Below are 27436 nucleotides of genomic sequence, written 5' to 3' on the forward strand. Positions count from 1 at the left end.
TTGTCCATAATGCATTTGGATCTTCAAGTGCTTATCTCTTTCCAAAGCCGTGTCTACACATGCACGCTACTTCGAAGTAGCGGCACTAACTTCGAAATAGCGCCCGTCACGGCTACACGCGCCGGGCACTATTTCGAAGTTAACTTCGACGTTAGGCGGCGAGACGTCGAAGTCGCTAACCCCATGAGGGGATAGGAATAGCGCCCTACTTCGACGTTCAACGTCGAAGTAGGGACCGTGTAGTCATTGCGCGTCCCGCAACTTCGAAATAGCGGGGTCCGCCATGGCGGCCATCAGCTGAGGGGTTGAGAAATGCTCTCTCTCCAGCCCCTGCGGGGCTCTATGGTCACCGTGGGCAGAAGCCCTTAGCCCAGGGCTTCTGGCTGCTGCTGCGGCAGCTGGGGATCCATGCTGCAGGCACAGGGTCTGCAACCAGTTGTCGGCTCTGTGGATCTCGTGTTGTTTAGTGCAACTGTGTCTGGGAGGGGCCCTTTAAGGGAGCGGCTTGCTGTTGAGTCCGCCCTGTGACCCTGTCTGCAGCTGTGCCTGGCACCCTTATTTCGATGTGTGCTACTTTGGCATGTAGATGTTCCCTCGCAACGCCTATTTCGATGTGGTGCTGTGCAACGTCGATGTTGAACGTCGACGTTGCCAGCCCTGGAGGACGTGTAGACGTTATTCATCGAAATAGCCTATTTCGATGTTGGCTTCATGTGTAGACATAGCCCAAGGGTGCAGCTGATCCTCTGCCCTCCAGTGCTCCTACATTAAAAGATTCAAGCTTCATGCAAGGCTATTGTAGGTTTAGAGGTGCATCTCAGGTACGCTTCTTTGAAACAGCAGTCTGTATAAACCAAGTGCAAGGACTGTTCCACGAGGGAAAATGTGATAACATCAAACTGACACCAACTGTCATGTTTAATTTCAGGTTTTTTTTTTTTTCATTTACTCTGTATGGTATAAAAGACTTTGTCACAAATCTTTGAATATCCTCTTCCCTCTAGGTGATTTGCATGGAAAATTGGATGATCTTATGCTGATATTCTACAAGGTAATTGGATACTTCATTCCTGAGCATTTTCAGTCTTTAGGTCTGGTGCTAGGAAATATCACACAGGTAATGTTAAGTACTGTAAATGCAGTATATTTTCACAGACTACAGGTCAGGCTAGTTCTTTGACAGCTTCAGCTGTCGTTCCATCTCAGCAATCAAGTGGCCATTTTGAAGAGAGCAATGGTGGTGTCTATGACTCTGACAGTTTAATTGAATGCCAGACAGAGGACATAGACTAGTTCAATAAACCAAAATTATATATGGCCGTGTGTACCTTCTAAAAAGTCCTGGTGCTCCTGGGTGCTGCTGTAATATTTTGTAAAGGCTCATTCTTCAAAGAGAATGAGCCAAATTCATCGCTGGTGGAACCCTGCATCCTGGCTGCTTTAGCCATTATGAACAATGTAGCTGTGTTCTCAAACCTTTCCAAACCCATTTACACGTCCAATCAATATCTACAAAGTGGCCTGTTGTTTTTTTTATTTACAGGAAGCGAAGTGCAGACCACTTCTATCAGGTTAAAAGCGTTTCCATTTTTGAAAGCAGTCATGCTGTTTTTCACAAAATGAAAATATCTTGGGCATCCTCCATTCCTCCATTTAGCCTTCAGCAGCTGTGCATGTGGTTCATGTTAAATAAAACATAATTATGCTTTGCTACTGTGAAAAATGTAAAACTCCAGGCTGTCTTTTCTGCAGTTGTATATTTAGCCGAAGGCATAAGAATTTTCCTACAATAAGATCCAAATTTCTTTTTCTTTGTAGTGTGAGTCACCATCTTTCAATTTAACAGATACTCCCTCTGATTTCATTTTGTGACTGATTACTCTGTATTCATCGGCATTGAACCAAGACTGGCATGAGTTAATCCAGGTGCTTGAATGACGTAATCCCTCTTTAAGTGGCTCAGTCACACTTTCCACTCATCTGTCAGCTGCAAGTATGAATATTTTGTCCAAGCAGAAACCTCATTAAATACATTTTAGTACAATACTGACTTATGTAGGGGTCAACTTTCCATGTTATTAAGTCACCAATTTTAGCTACTTCTTTGCTTCCTGGCCTTTTAGCTGATAGTGCAATAAGACAAATTTTCCGTTTCCAAATTGCCTATTAGAACAGCATGAAGAAAGACTTGATTCAAGTGTACTTCCAGTATATGTGGCATGGTAAAAGCTCTGTTTTGGGACTGAATATTATTGGAGAACAGGGTTTGTCGCTTAATCAGAACGAACTAATGGAAGCTGACCTGAATGTGAAGGATGAAATTGTGACTCTGTTGGAATCAGTGGCCAAACTACCATTGATGTCAGTGGGACCAGGATTTTACCCAAATTTTCATAGTTAGGATCTTATTGACAGGAACTTGTCATCAAACTACATACAAAAGCAAAGCTTTTGTCATGACTTCTGAGAGATCAGGCAATTCAAAATTGAGGAGCTTGCTTATTTGGAGAGTGATTAATTGATGCAGATGGGAATAGTTCAGTCCACAGCACAGATTTAAGTAACCCTTATGCTTAGGAATTCCACAGTAACACTCTCCTGACAGATCCCTGATTTTCCACCAGGTACCAGGGTTTCCGGCTGGGGAGGGGTAAGTATGTACAACAGTCTGTGCTGGCTGTGCACATCCCAGGATGCATGGGATGACAGGGTGTTCTTTGGTAGGGGAGGTGGCTTATAGGTCCTGGCTCTTTTGTGGTCGCTTTTCTTGAGCATACTTACTCAGTGCAAAAGGGCTTTAGGTCATGAATTAATTATCCATTCTTTCTCTCCCCATCATCACCTAACCTCACAAGCTCTAGATCCTGAACTTGCATAAAGCATAGGTTAATTGATGGAAATGGAGCTGCAATTTATATCTGTAGGGGAGCTGGCCCGCACTACACCTGGGATCCACTTGCAACTCTATTAGCACCATATTCTTAAACTCAGAAATTCAGATCTGAAGAAGCTGGTCTGTCCCATGGAAGCTCATCACCTAATAAATTATTTTGTTAGTCCTTAAAGTGCTACAGGACTGCTGTTTTGCTTTGTGAAGACACAGACTAACATGGCTACCTCTCTGAGACTATAGTAGTATGCCTGATTCTTTTATTTTTCATTTTTTAAAAAGACTTCCTCACCTTTTCTTAATTGAAGTGTCCATTGTGTGGATGCTTCATTCAGGACATGAATCTTTGTTAAATTACAGTTTTTCTCGTCATTCATCCAAAGCCTTGGAGTTTTAAACTGTGTATTGCTAAATTGGACTCTTTTAAATTGATGCTCTGTTAAATTGATGTGTAGAGATACCCTGAAGCCGAACAGAAGGCAAATAACAAAGGGAAGCTAATTAACCACCAACATGAGAAGATACAATAATGAGGCCCAGCAGCAAACAGCCTCACAGCACTATTCCACAAATCATTAGGGAGCTATTTTTTGTTCTCATCGCTGAAGTGTCTCAAGCTTCTATAGATTTTAATTTTGTTTTGCTCTGGAACTACCACTTTCAATGAACATTGGCCAGATTGGAAACACATTAAAACTTGGCCAGGGAACATCAAAGGAGCTACAATACCACTTTGAATTTGTAATCCAGGTATAGTTGTGGTCTACGTTCAAAATCTAAACTTGATTTTGAAAAGTAGGGCTCTGACAAGCTTTACTAAGGAGAATTGGGAGTGCTCACAGAACAAACACCAAACTCCCCCCTGCCCCCAAGCAATCCTGATGAATCTGATTATGTGGGTCTTACCCACAAAAGCTCACCATCTAATAAATAAAATTGTTAGTCCTTAAGGTGGTACAGAATTGCTTGCGTGTTTGTGTGTTTGTTTGTTTGTTTGTTTGTGAAGCTGTAGCCTAACACAGCTACCCCTCTGAGAACAAACACCAGTTGATGTTACTCTAATAAATCAACTTTCCACATACTACCAGTTTGTTGCCTTTTCCTCCCCAGCCCTCCCTGGAGCCTGGAGGATTCCTTCTTTCCTCCTTTTATTTTAACCACTTTAAACCACTTCATCCTCACACTCCCATTGTTATTGTCCTTTTTGTGGCCTTTAATTCAGAAACTGTGAGAATGGGGAGGAAGTTGCTGAAGGGGTGAGCATGCCACTTCAGCCACGCTGCCAGCCTGTGCTCTCCAGAGAATTGAGAAATCAAATACTGCTCTCTTTTAACAGCAGTGTGAAAAAGAATAGAAAGGTGCCATTAGGCTTTGGCTCAGGTCCTAGATCAGCAACTCAGTAGTTTACCCAGGTCTTTGAATAAAACAGTGGGTCCCATCACGTGTCCCATTCCACTCCTCAGAATGAAGTTGCTGGGATGCTGGACTTTTTCAAGGAATGTCGTAAGTGCCCAAGAAATGCTGAGTATCTCGTGCCGTGGTGTTGTGTTGTGCCCCAGAGATGTAAAGCAGGGTCTCATGCTCTAGGCCCACAGGCCACCTGCACTATGAGGACTTCCCCAATCCGGCCTGTGAAGTAGTTTGAAAAAGTTATTCAATTGGGCTTGCACAGCTGCTGGCCAGGGCTTGGGGGAGGGCAGCGCGTGGGACAGACTTGCACACACAGCTCCCAGCAGCACCTAGGCTCCCAACACTCACTCAGTCCCAGCCACAGAGGGTGCTTGCTCAGTCCCAGAAGCCACACTGGCTGTTGCTGGTTGGGGTGGTGGGGAGACAGGTTTTTAATCACCTGGGGGTAGCGGGTGGAGCCAGGTGATGTGTATAGGTGGGAGGCGTGTGCAGGCCAGCAGGTGGGTCCAGGAGAGCCACACAAGGGAGGGAATGCTCAGAGACCCTCTGCCCCCACCTGAGCCCTGCCAAAGGGTGTGTGTGCAGGGGGAGGGCTGCCTGCCCACAACGAGGGTTTGAGGACTAGCACTGGCCCTCAGGCAAACTGAGTTTGAGTCCCCTGAAGAAGTGGGTCTGTCGCATGAAAGCTCATCACCTAATATATCATTCTGTTAGTCTTTAAAGTGCTACAGGACTGCTGTTTTGTTTCATTCAAAGATTGTTACCTTGAGCTCTGAGCAATTAACTTTCTGGAGTATCAGTAGTGGTTCTCATTAGCACATTTAGACTTATAAACAAATCCTTACTTCTCGGGTTACTATATAAAAAAGAGGACTACCCTGAGAGGGAGTGTATCTGTATCTACCAATACATGTTGTATTCATGTGTTATAGTGTATATAGAACCATAGAATCCTAGGGCTGGAAGGGACCTTAGAAGGTCATCGAGTTCAGCCTCCTGCATAAAGCAGGATCAGCCCCAACTAAATCATCCCAGCCAGGACTTTGTCAAGCTGGGACTTGAAAACGTCTAAGGACAGAGATGCCACCACCTCTCTAGGTAACGCATTCCAGTGCTTCACCAGTCTCCTGGTAAAACAGTTTTTCCTAATATTCAACTTACACCTCCCCCTCTGTAATTTTAGACCATTGCTCCTTGTTCTGCCATCTGCCACCACTGGTAACAGTCTCTCTCCATCCTCTTTAGAGCCCTCCCCCACTCCGAAGTTGAAGGCTATCAAATTGCCCCTCACTCTTCTCTTCTACAAACTAAATAAGCCCAAATCTCTCAGACTGTCCTCATCGGTCGTGTGCTCCAGCCCCCTCATCATTTTCATTGCCCTCCACTGGACCTGTTCCAATGCATCCACATTCTTTCTGTACTGGGAGGGGATGTGCTCTCAGAACTCTACATAATATTCCAGTTGTGGCCTCACCAGTGGTAGAGTTGGTAGTGGGAGGGATAGCCCAGTGGTTTTAGCATTGGCCTCCTAAACCCAGGGTTGTGAGCTCACTTGTTGAGGAGGCCCTTAAGGGTCTGGGGCAAATAGATTTAAAAAAAAAATCTGCCAGGGATGGGGCTTGGTCCTGCCAAGAGGGCAGGGGACTGGACTTGATGACTTCTTGAGGTCTCTTCCAGTTCTATGAGATGTGTATCTCCATTTATTTATATATTTTATTTTACATACTGATACAGGTACACTCCCTCTCAGGGATGTCCTCTTTTTTGAAAGGTCAAACATGGTAACCCTACGGGCTTCATATTTCTAACTTTTCATACAAGAATGGTACATGCACAAAAGTAGAATACACACATTCACCAGAATGTAACTTTAAAGTGGGTATGTTACATGCTGCGTTTTGCCTTTAGCTTTTTTGAGTCATGCATATTCACATTCATAAGACAAGTACCAGAGGAGTAGCCGTGTTAGTCTGGATCTGCAAAAGCAACGAGGGGTCCTGTGGCACCTTATAGACTAACAGAAATGTACGAGCATAAGCTTTCATGGGCAAAGACACACTTTGTCAGATGGAGGTGACAAAGTGGGTCTTTGCCCATGAAAGCTTATGCTCGTACATTTCTGTTAGTCTATAAGGTGCCACAGGACCCCTCGTTGCATTCATAAGACAGTTTTCATAAAGCATGGGGTATTGCAGAGAGTAATAATCTGCATCTTTTTAATATAATTTTGTCAGTAGAAGCAACAATTAGAGTTAGCTCTGTGTGAGATTTCAGATTTCCATGAATCATTAGCAGGTGCTGTATAGACCTGTCCTAAAGAGAAGAGAAAATGTGTTTCTCTCATGTCCATGTATTATGTAGATGATCTAGGAATATAACCCACTGTCACTTGCAACTCCACTTAATCCTGTTATAAAAATAAACTTAACAGTAAGTATAATCTAAAAGCCCTATAAGCCTTTCTTTTTGGAAATTCGTCTCAAGCCATGCCTGCTAATTAGTTTGCCTTCCTAACGTTGCTTGTTTTTGTTTCCTACTACAGAATGGGTTGCCTTCAGAAGAAAACCCTTATCTCTTTAATGGGGACTTTGTTGATAGGGGAAAACATTCCATAGAAATACTTATAATCCTGTTTGCCTTTCTTCTGGTCTATCCCAACCACTTGCACTTGAACAGAGGGAACCATGAAGACCACATGATGAACCTGAGGTAACATTTTCTAGTTCTTTTCCCATGCAGATATCATGTAGATGAACGGCTTTGTGAGCTATTTGCTATGTTAGTGATAAATCCAGTTGCCCCAGGTTTATTTCTTGGGGAAGCCAGCACGTATTCTGCATCTTAGGTTAGCAGGAGGAAGGGGTATTTTACGAAATACCTTAAACACCTAGCTGTTTCATTTCTCCCACACAGCCCAATTCAAAGCCCACTGAAGTCAATTGATTTCACAGAGCTTTCAAGCGTAGTCAGTGGTGGATTAGCCATTGGACCTATTGGGCACATGCTTGCGGGGACCACAGGAAAATGGGCCTCCCTGCGGCCAACCCTGCTCCTTGGCAGGAGCATGAGGGTCAGGGGAGAGGAACAGGAGGCACTTCAGGGGAATGGGTCAGGAGCAGCCCCTACTTTCTCTGGCCTCCAGCCCCATCTCTGAATGTACTAGATTTTGAGGCACAATCCATATTTTGTTTGAATCAGGCGGCCTGTTCCCCAGCACTGATAAGGCAGCTGGTGTTCCAAACCAAGCAAAAGCCACTTCCTGTCCAAATATCGTGCAGCCCCCAGTGAACTACACTAAGATGGGAGCCGGGCGTAGGTGCTGTTTGGGGAGGTGCAAGGGGGCATCACCCCGCAAACGGAGTCAAGGCCTGAAGGGGGAGGGGGAGTCAGGCACCACTTTCCCACTATGTCTGCAAGTGCTGAACTTCTCTGCAGGACTTCTGTGCTCTCCCTGGAGAGAAGGTGGGGAGAAGGGGGCTTGGTCATTCCCACGTTTTGGCTCAGGGAGCTTATACAGCAGCTTTCCTCTTGCTCTGGGTGGAGCAAGGGGTGGAGTGAGAAGATACATTGGGGAAGGGAGGTGGGATGGGGCAGGTGGGAGAGATGGACAGAGGAAGGGAGAGGTGATGTGGGCAAGAAGAACATATTGGAACGGGCAGGAGGAAGCAGGAGCCCAGCAAGTAGCTTCCTTGGGCGGCAGCAGCCCCAGCAGGGAGGCAAATGCAGTAGCACCAGAGCAGTGACATCGCTGCAGTGGCTGTTGCTGGTGTGGTTAGCAGCAGTGAGGGCTCCCCTGCAGTGCAGTACCATCCCACCCCGCCCCAGCAACGCCAGGTACCACTGCAGACCAGGGGAGCAAGCCAGTGAACCAAAGGGACTGGGTTGAGTGTGCATGTGTGAGTTTATGTTTGTGCATGGGTGCCCTTTGCCCCCTCAGAGCAGACTACACGCAGGGAGCCATGAGTTAAAATCTGACTGCTACTGGCTACCGTTAGGGAGTAAGGATTCCCACTCCGGCCTTTGGAGGCAAGTTAGCACCGGTCTCCTCCATTGTACAAATAAGGGACTAGAACGGCTGAGCAAGGTGATTTCAGGAAAAAAGCTAAGGACGTGGCAGAGCCAGACCTCATCCATGCAGCCACACTGCATCTCAGGAAAATGGACTAAAGCAGCGTCATTGGCTGTCCAGATTGTAGCCTCCAGTCTCTTGCCACTGACAACACTCTGCGCCCAGGCCCAGGAGGAGAATCCAGCCGTCCTGATCTCCAGCAGTCTGCTGCTGTGTAGCAAAGAGTTGCCTGACCAAATAGCAAGGGAGGGGTTGTGTCCTTCTCTCATGGTTTTTACCCAGAGGATCAATGAGTCTATTAGCTGAAGTGGTAGAGAGAGCTTTGCAGGGGAGCTCAGGCAGTGTTCTGCCTTGGCATATGTGAAATACACAGCTGTGTAGGGCACCCGAAAATTTAGGACACCAAATTTCTGGATGCCCCTATGCAGCCGTGTGTGCTTCTCAGCCTCAGGAGGGCACTGACTAGCTCTGCTAGTTCCTCTCCAGCCTCTCCCCAGGGCTTCCGCAGGGCTTCTCCCTGCCGCCTCCCCCAGATGCTCATCTCTGCCAGCCGCACCCAGCGAATGAGGGGTCTCGACCGCCAGACTGGAGGCAGAGAGGAGCCCCCAGGCTCTGCAGTGCTGCTGTTTCCCCAGGGAAGCCCTGAAGTACTGATAAGCTGCTGGTGGGGAAAAGGAGGGACACTTCAGGCACCCATCGAGGAGGGAAGCCCCCTAGGAGGAGCCACATGTGTGTGAGTGTTGGAAAGCACCTGGACCCTGACATGAGCTGCTGGGGGCTCCTCAGTTACATAGAGCCCCATAATTTGTAAGGACAGCCCTGAGGTCAGGTCTAGAGTTTAAACCCTGGTGATGTTCCATAAGAGAGGGTCCATATGTTGTAGACAAAGCTATTTTTTGTGTTGCTTTTTTAAAAACAATTTAATTCGCACATTGAGACAATATTCTTAAAAATGGAGTTTATAGTGGAAAAACACAAATCAATCAGTTATCGGGCAAAACAAAAAGCAGTCAAGTAGCACTTTAAAGACTAGCAAAATAGTTTATTAGGTGAGCTTTCGTGGGACAGACCCACTTCTTCAGACCTGTCCCACGAAAGCTCATCACCTAATAAACTATTTTGCTAGTCTTTAAAGTGCTACTTGACTGCTTTTTGTTTTGATAGTGTATAGACTAGCATGGCTTACTCTCTGTTACTAGTTATCGGGCAGTGTGCAGTAAAACTCAGATGTTCTCCCTTATGGTCATTTGTCACATATTTTGTGTGGTCATATCACACACTGGCAAATTTGAAGGCTGATATGGGGCTTTGGATCAGCCTCTTGCACTGTTAGGCACCATGACTTCATTTCCCTGAAATCAAGAGAGTTACAATAAAATAAAACCAATGGGAGATCAGAATCCTCCCTTTTGTGGAGCGCAGACTTAGTTGGTGAGCTCTTAGAAAGAACATAAATTATTTAAGAGGACGGTTGCCATTGACTTTCACTGGGACTTGTGTTCTGAAGTCACGTAAGTAGCTTTGAAAATCCATTAGGCAAAAGAATTGCCTGAAGTTTCTCTTTTGTTAACTGGCAAGAGCCCACCAGTTCCTCTGGGTCTACTTATGTTGTATAATGGTCAAAACTCATCCTCAGCTAAATGAATCAGTGAGCGGAGAAAAGTCATTTGCGTATGCTGTTAAATCAAGAAAATGTTTGGACATGATATGAGTGGTAGAAGAGGAAAAGAGAGAGTGGGGACTTTCTGGGAGATACTGTAGTTCTCAGCTTTTTTTTTTTTTAATTCTTATTGTTAAAGAATTACAGTGTAGCCACTAGCTTAAATAGCAGCCATAAAGTTTCAAATCATGTATCAGAGAAGCTGTTGCAGATTTTTGGTGAAAAATGATCATGTAGAAATTCAGTTTGTGTGACTGTCTCTGTTTTTCAGATACGGCTTCACAAAAGAAGTTATGAGGAAGTACCAGGTGAGATACCCTTTGTCCCTCTTTACTTGCTTCCAACATGTGCAGACTAACATGGATGTCAACAAGAAAGTTTGCTCTTAGCAATGTAGTATTAATACAGAGTAATTCCATCAAGGTCAATGGAATTATTTTGGATTTATATGAATATAACTGTGAGGTTAGAATTTGGACTACCAGTTTTATTTATAACCAGAGATGTATGAGGTGAAATAGGAAAAGTTTATGAAGCCGAACAGAACATCAGAAAAAATGAAACTAGAAGAGTAATGAAATGATCAAGGCACAATTCAGTAGTTTTGAAAATAATTTTTAAATGTATATATTCATACTCTATTTCTGAATTAAACCAGTGGGGAGAATTGCTCATACAGATTATTCAAGTCCCAGCAAAACAATTAAGTCAAAATAATCTTCCAAATGATTTACTTGTTGTGATTAGTGATTAGGCTTTCAAGTATGATATCTAATAAAACAATACATTTTACAGGCCCATGGCAAAAAAATTGTAAATCTTCTGGAAGATGTTTATAGCTGGCTTCCTCTTGCCACTGTAATTGACAGAAAAGTGCTAATCGTACATGGAGGAATATCAGACACCACTGATTTGGATTTCCTGAATTTATTTAAAAGAAATAAGGTAAGTGGCCTTGCTTTTATGGTGTTAGCTTTATTCTGTTTGTGATCTGTGAAAACGTTTACTTGTTAAAATATTAAGGTAAAGTAATCTGAGTGTTTTGTAGATTTAGAGAAGACAGTAGATATTACCTAAAGAAAATACAGTAAAATAGGGACAATGACTTATTCACACCTTTATGTGAGTGGTGCTAAATGGACATTTTGAGCCAACTCTTTAGCTGGTGTAAATGAGATAGGTAGAGCTACATCATTTTATACCACCTCAGGATCTGATCTGCTATATAGCAAAACTATATGTTTGCCTAGAAAATGTAACCTTTACCTTATTTTAACAACTCACAGAAGGTTCATGAGAACTAAGAAATCCCTCTAGTATGTGAATGTCTGTTAAATTTAGTTGTGCACTGGGCCCCTAGCTCTGCAGTCTGGTCTGTGCAAGAGGAATCCATTAGCCTGCATGAAGCCACTTTACACCAAGGTGAAATATCACAGAAGTCAAGGATCAGCCTGTCTGTCGCCTGTTTCAGGACAATGTGCACAGGCAGCCACAATGCCACTTTTCATAGCAACATGTTCAGAAAGCAAGAAGTCAAATTCAGCACTGAGATTAAACAGGTGCAACTCCCACTGTAAACAGTGGAAGTTCCTGACCCCAAGTCTCCGCTTGGTCTGTTATTTGTGGATATTAATGCAGCTTCTATGCAACACATAATTAACAGGTAGAAATCAGCTCCATGGGAGAGTATTGAAATACTTCAGTAAGAGTCAGATGTTTGTGGGCCAGATTCCAGGCTATGCTTTGGCATTTATGGTGTTCCAAACTGATCCCTGGCGCAAATTGCTGCCACAAGCAGTTACTGACATCTAGCTGCTATTTTTTGCATGCTGTGCGGTCGTCACTGGGGCCAGTTTATATAGGTAGAGCGGAACCATTTGGGGAAAAGCAGTGTCTGCTCAGATATTTCCAACTCTAGGAGAAAATTATTGTAGAATCAATTTTATTTTTCTTTAGTACATTGTTTAATACAAGTACTTTTTTGGCTAAAAAAACCTGAGCTAGTGCGAGTGGATTCCAAAAGCGAATGCAAGAAGCAGCATGGCTCTTTCAAGAAAAGATTTGTTTTAAAATGAATTGCCGTAGCCAGCGTACACCGTTCCAGCAGAGCACTAGCATTGATGAGCAGTTGTAGGAGCTTAGGTTTACTTAAGGATATAGTGTCTGAATTGCTGCTGTGTTGATCCGGTTTTATACTGGCATTATTCCATTGCTTTCAACTGAATAAAACCAGTATAGTGCTAGAGGTTCATGTTTCTCACTAAATATATTATTATCCCCAGTATTATTGATAAAGGGTCAGATTTTCAACATAGGTGTCTCACTTCCACTGGAATTAGGTACCACAGTATTTATCCTGTGGTATCAGGGTGAAAGTAACTTAAAATTTCTTACAGGTTGGGTGTGTCTACACTTGCATTCCTCTTTTGAAAGGGGTACGCAAATGAGGTAAATAAAAATGCAAATTAGGTATAAATTTGCATATTTGGCATCTCATTTGCATATTCTCATTTCAAAAGAGCTTCTTTCAAAAGAAGAAAGCCAGTGTGGACGCTGCTTTTTTGAAAGTAAACCCATCTTTGAAAGAATCTTTCTTCCCTTTATTTAATGGGAAGAAGGATTCTTTTGAAGATGGGGTTTACTTTTGAAGAGCAGCGTCTACACAGGCTTTCTTCTTTCAAAAGAAGTTCTTTTGATTTTAGGATATGCAAATGAGTTGTTGAATATGCAAATTTATACTTTATTTGCATTTTGGTTCATCTAATTTGCATACCTCTTTCGAAAGAGGAATGCAAGAGTAGCCACACCTATACTGTCCTATTGCAATCTGGGTCCCTGCCAGCTCTTTAAGTAGCTCCCTGCTGGCTTTTGCTTTTGCTGCCGCTCAGACAGCTCTTTCCAGAGCTGTGTACCAAGGAACACCTGCTTACTTTCACCTCTGCCCTGAGTTCAAGAACTATATTTAGTGAAAAGTTAAAACTCAGCATTTGAATCCAGTTTGTGATGGGTTAGTATGTCCTTAAAGCAGTTCTTGCTGAGCATGTGGAGCGTACGAAGAAGTATAAAGCATCTTTGATTTTTTAAAATTATATAAGCATCAATAAATATGTACTGATAAGTCTGTCTTATAGATGAAGTCTGTGCTGAGACCACAAAAATCAAGCACAGAGAGAAACCATGACCCAAAAAGGACTGATTTTATCGAGTACTCTCCTGTAACAAGAGTCAAGAAATGCCGTCCTGAGCAGGATTTTGCTGTCAGAGGAATGGCCACGCCATCATCTTCATCGAGCTATAGAAGACGATACACCAGTGACCTGCTGGATGTTGGGGAGCACATGTGGCTTCTTCATGATGGTGGCAACTCTAGCCCTCTCCTAGACACAAAATATCTAGGGTCCAGTGTCAATATGCCGAGTGTGTCTCCAGAGCTAACAGCAAAGGAATGGAAGCAAGTATGTGCAACCAAATACAGACTTCTTAAAAAAAACTCATCTATGCATACAAATAGAATGTATTTTGTGTAAAAAAGGTTGATTTGATTCTGAAATGAATAGAGAGAACTTTTAACGTCAGAGATAATTCTGGACAGTCAATGAAGCAATATCATTATGGCTGGATCTACCTTCTGCCTTTGGTCGTTCAGCTGCCTTTAAAGCCACTTCCCTTTATTCTACAAAGAAATAAGTTTTCTGTAGTGAAATATTTCCTTTGTGTACAGCCACTTCAATCCATTTTCATAGTATTTGATGCAGTTGTGTGTCCTTGTGTGGTAAGATCTGATGGTACAAAAGGTACTTTTATTTTAAATGGACTATAAATTCACAATCATCGCTCAAAAGCTGCCCTTATTTGTGGCTGCAATGCATACGAGTAGGACTGGGGAGGTGAACACTGATCTACCCAGCAAATCTCAACTCTTTGGCGTCATGTCCTGAGAGCTTGCTTTCTGTTCAGGGAGGAGAGATTTCCTCTGTCATCTTCCCTCCACTTTTGCCTTGTTTACAAAGAACAAGATTAAGCCCTCAGTGTATAATAATTTAGTGAATTGTGACAAATCTGTGATTATAGTTCACAGAGCTGAATATAATCGGAAAATTTGATTGTAAAGCATGTGGCCATTTTCTCAGTTTCTCTTTGGTCAACTCCTTTAAGTAAGAGTGGGTGGTTATATTGGTTTCTCCACAAGCAGCTCTGTTCCAGCGTAGGAAACTTGCCTTCTTCCAGGGATCCTTGTGATTTAAGAAGGCATGTCCTTTAATACAGTTGAAATTAATAAAACTCTAGTGTGGAAATTGTATAATTCTTTTGACATGCAAGATTTCCAAAGACAGCAGAAACAAACAGCAAGTGCTTTGTTCTCTCTTGACAGCTATTTCTGCAATTATTTGGAAATGCAGCATAAAATCTATCTATTGATTTAAATTTAAAAGATGAACTCAGATGGCTTGTTTTTAATAAAGGCAAATGAAAAGAAAGGTTTTCCATGCAGAAGGAATATACTGGTTTAAGGAAACAATGAAAGCCTGCAAAGACTATATTTGGGGCTTAGTTGTATCTTACTGTGGTTGGGGCCCCTGTCATGGCCAGAAGTTCTAAATAATGTCCCAGGTTGTAGTCTGTGTTGTACTAGTTGTCAGTAATCATGCATATTGGTTTGCTGTTCAAAGGTGGTTGATATTCTTTGGAGTGATCCAAGAAACCAAAACGGCTGCACACCAAACAAATTTCGTGGAGGTGGTTGCTACTTTGGGCCTGATGTTACTGCCAGGTTGCTTAAACAGTGTAATCTGAAGATGTTAATCAGGTCTCATGAATGTAAACAGGAAGGTTATGAGATCACTCATAGTGGGAAGGTAAGAGCCTCACTTGTAAAGTAAAATTCTGCTGCGAGCGTCACAAAAAACTCCTTGGGAGTAACAAACGTAGAAGCTAAGTTGATTGATGAGAAAGAGTGAGTTCCATAAAGTAGGTATTGGGGATACACGCTGAACTCATGTGAGGTTGAGTCATGCAGTTCTTTCTTAGGCAAAACTCCCCTAGCCCTCAAGGTGAGTTGCGGGAGATTTATTAATGACTGCATGCATAGTGCCATAGCCATCCGTGCTTTGAAGTTACTAAAATCCTCCATTCATGTCAGACCACATCCACCTTAGGAAAAGGCATATTTTAAAGAAAGCATGTCCTTGGCTGTGTCTAGATGAGCCCCCTGTTTTGAAGGGAGCATGGTAATTAGGGTGTTGGGAGATTACTAATGGAGTGCTGTGGTGCATATGTAGCACTTCATTAGACTGAACCTCGCCTGCGGCAATTTACAAGTGTGAAACGTCAAAGTGCTGGCTTGCGTGTACATTTTGAGAAGTAAAGGGACTTCAAAGGAGCCAGCACTTCTAAGTTTCCCACTTGGAAGTTGCCAAGGGGGAGATTTAGCCTAATGAAATGCTGCATGTTCACTGCAGCACTTCATTAGTAACCTCCCAACGCCCTAATTACCATGCCCCCTTCGAAGTTGGGGGGCTAGTCTAGACACAGCCCTTGTGTCTCAGAAAAAGCAGCTCACTGAAAGGTCCACTGAATGTGAGGACCAGCGCTTTGTAATGGAAACGTTATGGACTTTACTGTAAGTGCTTTTGAAACTCTTTTTTCGCATGCTGGCAATCGATCAGCACAGATGCTCGTTAGAGCTCCTCTACCGATAGTAGGGAAAAAATCTGAGCAACATTTTTATGTCTGAAATCTTACTCTGAGTAAATTCTAGTACTGGGAAATTACTAGGGAAGATGTCTCTGGGTCATTCCTGTTGCTTAAGTTTAAAATTCCAACAATCTTACTGTAGCTATGCTGTAGTTCATTATTATGAATTACATTCATTACTACGTGGGTTTGCAATGAGAATAGAAGGGGTCATGGACACCCTGTTCTTCTCATATTGCTACATGGGAAGTGGGTTCCTCTGTCAGAGAAAGGTCAGGACCCACTGTATTATAAGTATCAATGTTCAAGTTTGTTCACCTCCTTCCAGTTTCTTTCTTGGCCCCTCTCTCTCTCTGACTTGCATGGATAGACAGAAGGCAAGGACATTGAAAACCATGATTTAGATCCTAGGTACATGTTCAATAAGAACTCCTGTGGCACCTTGTAGACTAACAGATATTTTGAAGCATAAGCTCTCGTGGGCAAAGACCCGCTTCATCAGATGCATGAGTGGGAGGGATTCAGAGAATAATTTAAAGAGGGGTCTCATAAAGGGAAGGGCCAGAGCTGACAAGGTCTACTCAGTCAGCGTGGAAATGGCCCATTATCGGCAGTTAATGTGGAGCTGTGAACATCAAGAGAGGGGAAATCAAGTCAGTTCAGTTGGGGGGATGTGGCCCATTGTCAGTTGCTAATGTGGATGTGTGAACATCAAGAGTGGAGAAACTGCTTTTGTACTGGGCCAACCACTCCCAGTCTGTGTTCAATCCTTGGTTGATGGAGTCAAATTTGCAAACGAATTGCAGCTCTGAGATTTCTCTTTGCATTTATTTTTGAAGTTTTTTTGTTGCAGGACTGCTACCTTTAAATCTGTTACTGAGTGTCCAGGGAGATTGAAGTGCTCTCCTACTCCCCCTCTGACTGAACTAACTTGTTTTCTCCTCTCTTGATGTTCACAACTCCACATTAACTGCTGATAATGGGCCGTTTCCACCCTGCCTGAATAGACCTTGTCAGCTCTGGCCCTTCTCTTTTACTGAGACCCCCTCTTTAAATCCTCTTCTGAACCCCACCCCCACTCATGCATCTGATGAAGCGGGTCTTTGCCCACGAAAGCGTATGGTCCAAAATATGTTAGTCTGTAAGGTGCCACAGGACTTCTTGTTGTTTTTGAAGATACAGACTAACTCTGCTACCTCTCTGATACAGGAACATGTTGTTTGTGTCACAAGAAGTAGTGAAGTTTTGTTTGTTTTATAAACTAAAGTCCTCGGGAAACAAAATATATGGTCCTGAAGCACCAGAGCTGGTATTTTGTTGAGGGGAGCAGCCATTGGCAGGCTTACAAGTTATTAGGGTTTTACACTTCATTTATTTCATTTTGTAACCTGTCTCAATTTTCTAAAGCCGGTTTTAAACATCAGTTCCAAAAGGAGCAGTTTTACTCAATCCCATAGATTTCATTTTTCTTTTATAATCAGGTTATCACTATTTTTTCTGCCTCTAACTACTATGAAGATGGCAGCAACCGTGGTGCTTATCTCAAACTGAACCCTGATCTGGTACCTCGCTTTGTGCAATATCAAGTCCGTAAATGCACACGCAAACAGACTCTTCACCAGAGGTACAGTAAAGATGACATCGCTCATAGGCACCTGTAGCAGTGTGCGCCCAGAATGAGTGAATTGTTCATGTTATAAATTGCAGGAGAGGTTTGATTGTACTTGCATAGCCATTTGTTTTACATGGTTTTCTTTCTTTCTTTAACAGATTATAAAACTAATGTGATGACAGATAAGAGGTTCTAACAGTTCTAACTTGATTTTTCTGAGTTACTTGTGGGTCTATAAAATGAATCAAGGATTTGAATTGCATAAGACAGTACAGGGTAAAAGTCTGCTGGGCCTGATTCAGCATCGTATGACATTACTTTCATTTTGGTGTAATGCCATGGTATAACACTGGAGTAGTACTTCTGTGAATCAGCCTAGGAATTTTGTCAGCGTAATTCTGCCATGGGTGACATAATAGGATCTTTGCTAGCGTAAAGGACGTGCAACTTAAATTTATAATGTCTGACTTAAATAATTGAGCGAACAGATAAGCTCGCACAATTCTTTTTGGTTTTTTTAATGGTTTAGGAGGGCTTCATGCAGTGCTCCGAAATAGAAATAGTTCGTTTCAGTGGATTGTTACAAATACTGCATATGGAAACATTTGACGAGCTAGAGAATTTCAACCCTTTAATTGTCCCCTCTGGTATTTTTGTTCACAGGGTGAGTGTAGTTGAATGGTCTGCATTAAACTCATTGCGAGAGAAACTTTACTCCCGGAGATCAGAACTCATAGCAGCTTTCCAACAGTATGACTCAAATTCCACAGGTATTGAAAGCACCCACAACCACAACCCTCCTTTCCTTTTCAAATGAAAGTAATTAACTCTTAAAGTTCAGTTGCCAGCATTGTCAAATCAAATAAGACCTAAAATCCACGGTCTCTAAACTGTATTAAATATCTCAGTCCTGGAATTTTAAAGTTTTACTATGGTTCCAAGTGCAACAATTGCAGAATTCCCCAGGACTGATTATCTGGATTGATTATTATTATTATTATTATTATTATTATTAATTATTTTCTTGCCATTGTAAGTTAGCGTTCTGTGTAAAGACTTACAAACACTGCGTAGGACAAAGTTCCCGGAGGTGGAGTGCAGCAGGAGTACATTACAGTTTGTCTTAAAACTGGATCCATTTCAGGAATACAATATATTTTTCTTCTTTGAGTGATTGTTCATGTGCATTCCAGTGTAGATGTACGCAAGCACACGTGCCCAGTTGCCAGAAAGGTTTTCCCTTAGCCAGTAGCCATTGCATGGGTACAGCAACCTCTGGAGTGGCACCAATATAGAGCCCAATACAGGCACCACCCACACCTCCTGCTTAGTTCCTACTATCCAGGGTGTCGGTTGCTGGAACTCCCCTTGTGCGAGCGATCTCTTAATTAGCTGGTAGTACTTAGATCTTATCTGTAAATAGTTTCTAATTAGCTGTTAATAGTTTGAATGGTTGAATAGTTATAGTTATTTTGTTCTTAGTAGAGTAGTTTGTTTGTTGGCTGTGGGAAGCACATACCGAAGAGTGACCTACGCTGAGGCTGCTTGAAGTGTTTGGGCAAGAGCGACCTGCGGGACCACTGTTTGAGTTCCTAGGACTTTGAAGGACAGGGCTCAGTACCTCAAGGTCTTGTTGATGGAGGCAGAGAACTGGGCTGGGCTGAGCACATCTTCTTCAGTGCAGAATGCAGTGGCACCGAGCTCGGCCACAGTGTCAATGAAGGAGAAGGGTGCCTGGTGCCACGGAGAAGGGCCAGCACCTCAGCCTCCCAGGAGGTAGAAGTCTGAGTCTACGGTGCCTCACAAAAAGAAAAGGCTCAGTGTCAACACTGGTCCTGAGGTCCAGTCCCTGCTCCCTGTAGCTACTGTCAATGCTGGAGGCTTTCAGAGTGGCACAGAGCCTCCTCCAAATCACAGCAGGCCTCTGATCACTGCGGAGAACCCAGGTGTCAAGTTGCCCTGCATCTTGGGGCCACCAACACCCCCGGCCCAGCCAGTGACTATGATGACAGTGCCGACATTGTCCCACACATTGACGACGCAGGCGCCTTCGGTACAGGCACCACCTTGGTCTTCAGTGTCAGAGGCATCTGAGCTGGAGTCTGACTCTTACTTTTCCAGTTCGGGCAGGAGTACGAGTGCCTGCGCGTCCTCCAGATGGAACTGATGCTCTCTGCTGGGGCACTGGCCACTGAACTGGCAGCCGGCACTGAAGAGGCCATTTTGGATCCCGGGGGCGTTTCACGTGAGCCAGGGACGGTTCATTTGCTACCGTCCCAGGCCCTGTCGCTGGTGTCGGTGTTGGGAGCTCCCTCAGTACCGCGTTCAGCACCGTTGGCCTCACTGGGGGCTCCTCCGCAGGACAGTTCTTCAGAACAGCTGCTTCCCACGGCATAGTGCTTGTCGGCACCATCGGTCTCCTCGGCACTGACTCGGTTGGTGCTGATACCACTGGTGGCTCTGGTGGTTTTGTCACCCTTTCCTTCAGTGCTGGACACTGTGGCACTGATCATGCCAGCACCTGTTGGGCCTGGAGGGTTCCAGGTGATGTTGGCATCAGTGGCTCCTCCTCCTCCTCCTCCTCCTCCTGTCATGGTGCGGGGCTTGGCATCACCCCCTGTGGGCTCGGCGTCACACGGACAGTCGTCACAGCTGTTCCCCTCGCATTGGGGCGGATGCACCAGATCTTTTGTCAGCCAGGGATAGGGGCTGCACATTGCAGGCAGGTGCCTCCTCATCCTCATCCCTGGACGAAGCAGTTGCTGGTTCTTCTCCCTCCCTGGTCTTGGAGGACAGCTGGGCCCCCCAGCAGCTCCTTCGCCAGGTGGCCCAGGGCTTGGGGGTGCAGGTGAAGGAGGTCAAGGACAAGGCTGACCCAGTGATGGATATTCTGTCCTCTTTGGGTCCCACTAGAGTGGTGCTGCCCCTCTTCAAAACCATTGCCCAGATGGCTAAGACTGTGTGGCAGACATCAGCATTGGCCCAACCCACAGTGAGGAAAAATGAAATACAGTACTTTGTCCCCTCTACAGGGCACAAGCACCTCTTCACCCCCCGGCCCCTGGCTCCCTGGTCGTGGATGCAGCCAGGCATACAGAGAGACAGGGGTTTTTGGGGCCCTCGCCCAAAAACAAAGGAGTGAAAAAGTTAGACTTACACAATAGAAAAGTTTATTCAACTGGAGGGCTACAGCTGCACATAGCTAATCAGCACACTCTTGTGAGCAGGTACATGTTGTGGCAGGCCCAGGCTGAAGGGCCCCATCAGAGGGAGCCCAAACAAGCAGAAGGACCTGCAGGGTAATCACAGGCAGCTGGGTGTCCGATGGCTCAGCCTGATTAAAGCCACCCGGCCCCGATGACTGGGCCAAATAAGTGGCCTTTAAAACCCTCCACAGTGGGAAGGGCAGGGGGAGAGAGGGTGAGGTGAGCAGAGAGACGCAAGGAGACAGGAGCAGAGAGAGAACAGGTTTGAGAGGAGCAGAGGGGAGCAGCAGGAACTCTGGAGCTCACAGCGGGAGAGCGGGAGCTTCTACAGGATCAGGAGTGAGGACCTGTGACTGCTACAGCCTGGAGAAGGTACCAGGGGGAATCGTCTGGGGAAGTGGCCCAGGGAGGAGAGCGGCTGTGCCAAGGGCTAGAGGAGTCAGCTCCTCCCACTGGCAGCTGCACAGGGTCACTGGGCCAGACCCTGGCATGAGTGGGCAGGGCCTGCGTCGTCGTCCCCCGCCCCCAGACTTCCCTTCACCCCGGTGAGGGCAACAGGGCCCTTAAGGGGTCCTAGTGGACTGACCAGAGGACAGAGGCCCAGGAATAGGACTGACTGCGTCACAGTGTACAATACAGCTTCTTTCCTCTCAAAATTTACAGAGCTAATCCCTCCAGATGCCAAGCCCAAGTTTACAGTGATAGTGGAGGAGAACAAGGAGCGCTCGTGTGCAGCTTTGCAGGCCATCTTGGATGCTGCCAACACGGCTACAAAGGTCTTGGCATCAGGTGTGGTCATAAGAAGTGGGGGGCGTGACGATGGAACTCTGGCCTGCCCTGTGAAGTGCAGAAGACTATTCAAGACTTGTCCTTTGAGGGGCCGACTCTATTTTCAGAAAAAACTGATAAGAGGCTGCACAGCCTTAAGGACTCTAGAGCCACCTTGAGGTCCCTCGGCCTCCATACCTGTGTGACGCAGCGCAGGCATTTCAGCCCCTGGCCTCCCACTCGGCTATTCCCTCAGCAGCCCAGGGGTCATAATAGGAAGTGAGGTTGGAGCAGCAGAAGGCACTCACATCAATCCGGCCAAGGCCGGGGCAGCAGAATTCCCCCCCAGGGGCCTAAATCCTTTTGAAGGTGCAGTGGAGAGCACCACACCATGCCCTGTTATGGATCCCGCTCACCCTATGTTTTCATTTTACCTATCCCTCTTCCACCCTGTCTGGTGCCGTACAATCTTGAGCTTCACATCAATGTGAGAGAGCTCAGGGTGATCAGGTTGGCAAACGAGGAGTTTTGGGACAACCTAGCAGGGCATTGTATGTCAGTGAATACAGACAGCACAGCAGCAATTGGGAGGTGCACAGTCCTCTCCCCTGTGTCACGAGGCCCTCAGGCTGTGGGAGTTTTGCAACCAGCACGAAATTCTCCTGCAGGCCCATTACTTAACTGGGGTCCACAATACCATAGCAGAACACCTCAGTAGGTCCTTCACAAACCACAAATGATCCATTCATCTGGACATGTTACAATCTGTTTTCTGAGTTTGGGGTTATCCCCAGGTGGACCTGTTTGCCACACACTACAATGCAAAGTGCCAAACATTTTGTTTTTACTGGAATCAGAGTCCAGGGTACTGGATGGATGCATTTGACATGTCCTGGAAAGGGCATCTGTTGTATGTGTTCCCTCTGGTTCCCCCATCCACAGGGTCCTCTTCAAAATTTGAGTGGACCAGGCCCCAGTAATGTTGTTGGCTGTACCATGGGCCACACAGCAGTGGTACTTGGTTCTGTTGGCCCTGTCAGTGTGCAGTCTGATAACACTCCCATTACGCCTGGACCTGTTGACTCAGGATGAAGGTTGGCTGCAGCACCCCAGCCTCCAGCCTCTTCACCTCACAGCATAGAAGCTTCATGGTTGAGTGTCATGGAATGTTCCTGCTCAGACCCAGGGAGAGGGAGGTGCTTTTAAATAGTAGAAAAACTTCCATGAAGGCCACTTGGCGAAGTGGAAAAGGTTCACAGTTTGGGCATCCCAGAAGGGGTTATCCCCCTTACGAGCCACAATCCCATCAATTCTGGATTATTTGTGGCACCTAATCGAGTCAGCGCTGTACTTCTTCTTCTTTGAGTGATTGCTAGTGTGCATTCCAAATTGATTGTGTGCTGGTGCATGCCTGGTTGCCAGAAAGATTTTTGCCCTCGCTGGTAGCCATTGGGTTGGAGTGGTGCTCCTTGGAGTGGCACCAATATGGTGACCAATATATAAACTGTCTGACCCACCCCCCTCCGCTCAGTTTCTTCTCAAGGCGCTGTCCGTTGCTAGAACTCTTTATTTCTCCCTCTAGTTGTTGGCTGCTGGCCTTGTTTATGGTGTAAATAGTTTGTAATTAGCTGTAAATGGTTCTTAGTAGTTCACAGTTAGCGTTGAGAGAGCCGAGGCGGGAGTTTCTGCCTGTCTTGGCACCAGGAGATGCCTGATTCTCCAGGTTTTAAAAACTGCTCTGAATGTGGCAAGCAGATGCCCCAAAGTGACCCGTACCAGAGTTGCCTGAGCTGTCTGCGTGAGGGGCATCTCGGAAACCACTGCCCCGTCTGTGAAACTTTTAAACCCAGGACTCTGAAAGATGGAACGTAGCATCTTAAAGTCCTGCTCAGGGAAGCAGTTCTGCAGCCCGACATGTCTCCAGTGGGAGCTCACAGTGGAGCCTCATCAGTGCGAGCGCTTCAGCGCCATTGTCGGGGTCGGCACCGTCTGAGGGCTCTCGGTGCCATAATCAGGTGTAGGTGCCTAATGCTCCAAGGTGCCATAGGAGCTGGTCCCCGGTGCCTTGAAAGAAAAAGAGGCATGATAGGGTCTGGTCTCTGGCAGGGGCAAAGGATCGGGATGCCCCCAAGGCGTCTGGTCAGCCACGCCATGGACTAGAGCACGAGGCGTTTGCATCAACACTGCTGCAAGACAGGACCCCATGCTCACCTAGACTGCCCTCGACGCTGGAGGCTTTTAGCATGTCCAGGCCCATCACCACCAGAAGAAAGTGTACCCATGCGTGAGGTGGGCCCCAAGGTGCTGGCTCCAGCACAAGGTGCCACACAAGCACCTTCTTTATCGGCACCAAAGTTGTCTTTTCTGGTGCCAGAGCAGTTGCAACAGTCGAGGGCACTGATGACCGCTCCATTTAACATGCCTTATTTGGTGGCAACAGCGCAAGGCTCAGGTCCACCAGGGGCTGGCGCAGGCACCGGGACCTATGGCGCTGTCCTGGTCTTCTAGGTTGGAATCGATGTCCGAATCGGACTTCTATTACTCCAGCTGAGCGCAGAGTGGGAGCACAAGGGTGGTGCGCCGCAGTCCTCACAGGCATCAAAGCTGACACTCAGTGGATGACAGGTGGCCAACTGCTATGCAGGGAGCACCTCAGTGGCCCTTTTGGATCCCTTGGGCTTTCGATAATACACAGGAGAAGGCTGTAGGACTCCCATCTAGGGTGCCTGGTACACACCACATGCTGCCCTCGGTGCTGTCGGCATCACTGGGCACACCCCCACTAGAACAGCCACCGGGTCCCCCTGGCACATCGGAGGCTTCTCCCTCGGCACCTGTGGCATCGGTACTTGCAATGTTGTTGGCACTGATGCTAGCGCTGTCTCAGCTATGGGTGCTGTCCGCATCGACACCATGGCCTCTGGCACTGTTGTTGCCGGTACTGTTAGGCCAGGTGCCGAGCCAGGTGCCATCCCATCAAGTTGTGTCCTTGATGCAGTCCTCCCCAGTGCCGAGTGTGTTACTGTGAGTGCCAGGCACCATGCCTCAGGTACTGCAGGTGGTACCAGCACCACAGGCGGGGGATGAGGCGGTGGTGTGGTCCTCGGCATCCCTGTTCCTGGAAGATGGCAGGGCTTTTCAACAGCTACTATGCTGGGTGGCCCAGGCCTGGGTATCCAGGCAGAGGAGGTTAGGGATGAGATGGACCCTGTAACGGACATCCTGTCCTCCTCGAGCCTAATGAGGGTGGCCCTGCCCATCGTTAAACCAACTACCAATATGGCGAAAATGGTTTGACAAACTCCAGCCTCTGCCTTTCCCACTGCACAGAGGAACGAACGGTGTCATTTCGTTCCCTCCCAGGGCAATGAACACCTTTTTACTCACCCTCCTCCTGGCTCCCTGGTGGTGGCCACAGCCAACCATAGGGAGAGGCAGGGTTTCCAGGGACCCTCCCCAAAGAACAGAGAAGCCAAATGTCTAGACCTTTATGGCAGGAAGGTTTATTCAGCAGGCGGCTTACTGTTGCGGATGGCTAACCAGCAGGCCCTGGTTAGCAGACATGCATACAATACTGTCACTTCCCTGTTTCACTTTGCAGCGCTGGTTCCTCCTGAGGCCAAGCCAGAATTTACAGCAATGGTGGAGGAAAATAAACTTATATCCTGGGCAGCGCTGCAGGTGGTGCTGGATGTGGCGGTGCTGCCGCCCAGGTCCTGGCCTCAGGAGTGGTCATGCATAGGGGGCATGGCTGCAAGTGTCCACCCTTCCATATGGGGTCCAACAGACCATACAGGACCTTACTTTCAAAGGCCCTTCTTTATTTTCAAGAACCAATGAAAGGCTTCACAGCCTGAAGAACTTGAGGGCCACTCTGCTCTCACTGGGTCCTCACACCCTGTTGACCCAACACAGGCGCTTTACCTCTCAACCTCTTAACAGGCAGTTCCCCCAGCAGCAGAGGGATACAAGTAGGAGGAGGAACTGTATGGACAGAAGGCGTCCTAGCCATCAGACCCAATGCCAGGGTCATTAAAAACTCCCACTGGGGCTGAAGCAAGCATTCTGATGATGTGGTCAGCAGCGGCACGCCTATTTCAACTGCAGTTCCAGCTCATCCCTTATCTTCCTTCTGCCTATCTCCTTTCTACCCTGCTTGGTGCAATGTAACTTCAGACTGGTGAGTCCTACTCATGGTAGAAAGGAGATGAGCCACCCAATTTTTTTCGATAGCCCCTCTCCCACCCCTCTTCCTCGTCCCTCTTCAGGGACCCCTCTCGTGAGAATCTGCTCAGGCAGAAGATACAATTCCTCCTTCACAGTGGGGCTAGAGAGGAGGTCCTACATCAGTTTCGAAGGCAGGGGTTCTATTCCTGGTATTTCCTAATTCTAAAGTCAAAAGCAGGGCCTAAGGCCCATACTGGACTGAGGAGACCTGAACAAGTTTGCAAAAAAGATAAGGTTTTGTATGATATCCTTGGTTCTCATCATTCCAATGTTGGAACAGGGGGACTGGCTTGCCACTCTCGACTTACAAGTGCCTATTTCTACATAACAATTTACCCGCCCCCACAGGAGGTTTCTTTGGTTCGTGGCAGACCGTATCAGTTCACGGTCCTTCTGTTGGGTCTGTCCTCTGCTCTGAGGGTCTTTGCCAAATGCATGGAGGTGGTGGCAGCCTTCCTACGCAGGCACAGGGTACAACTGTTTGCATACCTGGACGATTGGCTGGTGTGAGGATGCTCACAGAACCTGGTGTTCCAGCATGTGCAGCTGATCTGCCAAATGTTTGCCAATCTCAGCTTCCTGGACAATGAGACAAAGTCCATTTTGGTTCCCACTCAGTCAGTGGAGTTTGTGGGCACCTTCCTGGATGAGGTGTGGATAGCAGGTTTCAGACCATGGCATCTCTTATCTGTGAGATGATCAGGTTCTCCTCCATGATGCCCAAAGGAGGCATGAGGTGTCTGGGTCACATGTTGGCATGCACCTTCGTAGTCCAACATGCCAGTCTGCGGGTGCGCCCTCTTCCGCTGTGGCTTGCCTCAGTTTGCTGCCCAGTTAGAGACAACATGAATTGTTGGTGATGATGCCACTGCAGATTTTGTCAACACTGCACTGGTGGCTAGATGCCCAAATGGTTTGTGGGGGAGTTCCCTTCAACTCCCCACAGACCTCTTGCTCCTTATTAAGTGATGCCTCACACCTGGGTTGGGGGCGCATTTGGGGGAGCACTGGACTCAGGCTTTGTGGGACGAGGTGGACGTCCAGCTCCACATAAATGTTCGGGAGCTCAGGGCCATCGGGCTCGTGAGGTGTTTCAGGACAGTTTAGTGGGACATTGCATGTCAGTGAGCACAGACAACATGCACGTTCCTCTCCCCTGTGTCATGAGGCCTTCAGGCTCTGGGAGTTCTGCATTCAACATCAGATCCTTCTTCCGGGGTCCACAGCTCACTGGCAGACCATCTCAACAGGTCCTTCATGGACCACAAATGGTCATTACACCCAAACATGCAGCATTCAGTTTTGCAGAAGTGGGAGTATCCCCAAGTGGACCTATTTGCCTTGCATTTCAGTGTGAAGTGCTGGATGTTTTGTCCTTACTGGAACCGGAGTCTGGGTTCCTGGGCAAGCTGTGTTCAGCATTCACTGGCCAGGCCCGTTGCTTATACACTTTCCCTCCAATTCCACTCATCCACAAGGTGCTTCTCAAAATTCAGTCAGATTGGGCATCTGTCATCCTAGTGGCCCCAGCATGGGTCCAGCAGCACTGGTACTCACACTGGTACCGATACCCTCCTGCAATTGTCGGTCTGCAAACCAGTGACACTCCAAACTGCAAACCAGTGACACTGGTCACTGCAAACCAGTGACTACGCAGGAGGAGGCAACTGCAGCACCCCTGCCTTCGTTCCTTGCATCTCACAGCTTGGAAGCTCCATGGTTGAAGGCCGGGGTGCTCTCATGCTTGGGCCCTGTAAGGGAGGTGTTGTTAAAGAGCAGAAAACCTTCCATGAGGGTGGCCTACATGGCCGAATGGGAAAGGTTCTCTATTTGGGTATCTCAGAAGGGGTTGTCCCCATTGCAGACCTCGATACCTGTCGTTTTGGACAAGTTGTTGTAC

General features: G+C 46.5%; 1 protein-coding gene across 1 annotated transcript in view; it reads left to right on the forward strand.

The window, feature by feature from the left end:
* PPEF1 (protein phosphatase with EF-hand domain 1) overlaps positions 1 to 27436 on the forward strand; it is a 69066-nt gene that overhangs the window by 37459 nt on the left and 4171 nt on the right. The window contains exons 6-13 of the mRNA XM_074987804.1: positions 1005 to 1051; positions 6843 to 7009; positions 10301 to 10337; positions 10825 to 10974; positions 13161 to 13484; positions 14700 to 14885; positions 17205 to 17347; positions 17999 to 18105. Of these exons, the coding sequence (XP_074843905.1) occupies positions 1005 to 1051; positions 6843 to 7009; positions 10301 to 10337; positions 10825 to 10974; positions 13161 to 13484; positions 14700 to 14885; positions 17205 to 17347; positions 17999 to 18105 (1161 nt within the window). The remainder of the gene's footprint in view (positions 1 to 1004; positions 1052 to 6842; positions 7010 to 10300; positions 10338 to 10824; positions 10975 to 13160; positions 13485 to 14699; positions 14886 to 17204; positions 17348 to 17998; positions 18106 to 27436) is intronic.

This window comes from Carettochelys insculpta, chromosome 1 (assembly GCF_033958435.1).
Source record: "Carettochelys insculpta isolate YL-2023 chromosome 1, ASM3395843v1, whole genome shotgun sequence".
Lineage (NCBI taxonomy): Eukaryota > Metazoa > Chordata > Testudines > Carettochelyidae > Carettochelys > Carettochelys insculpta.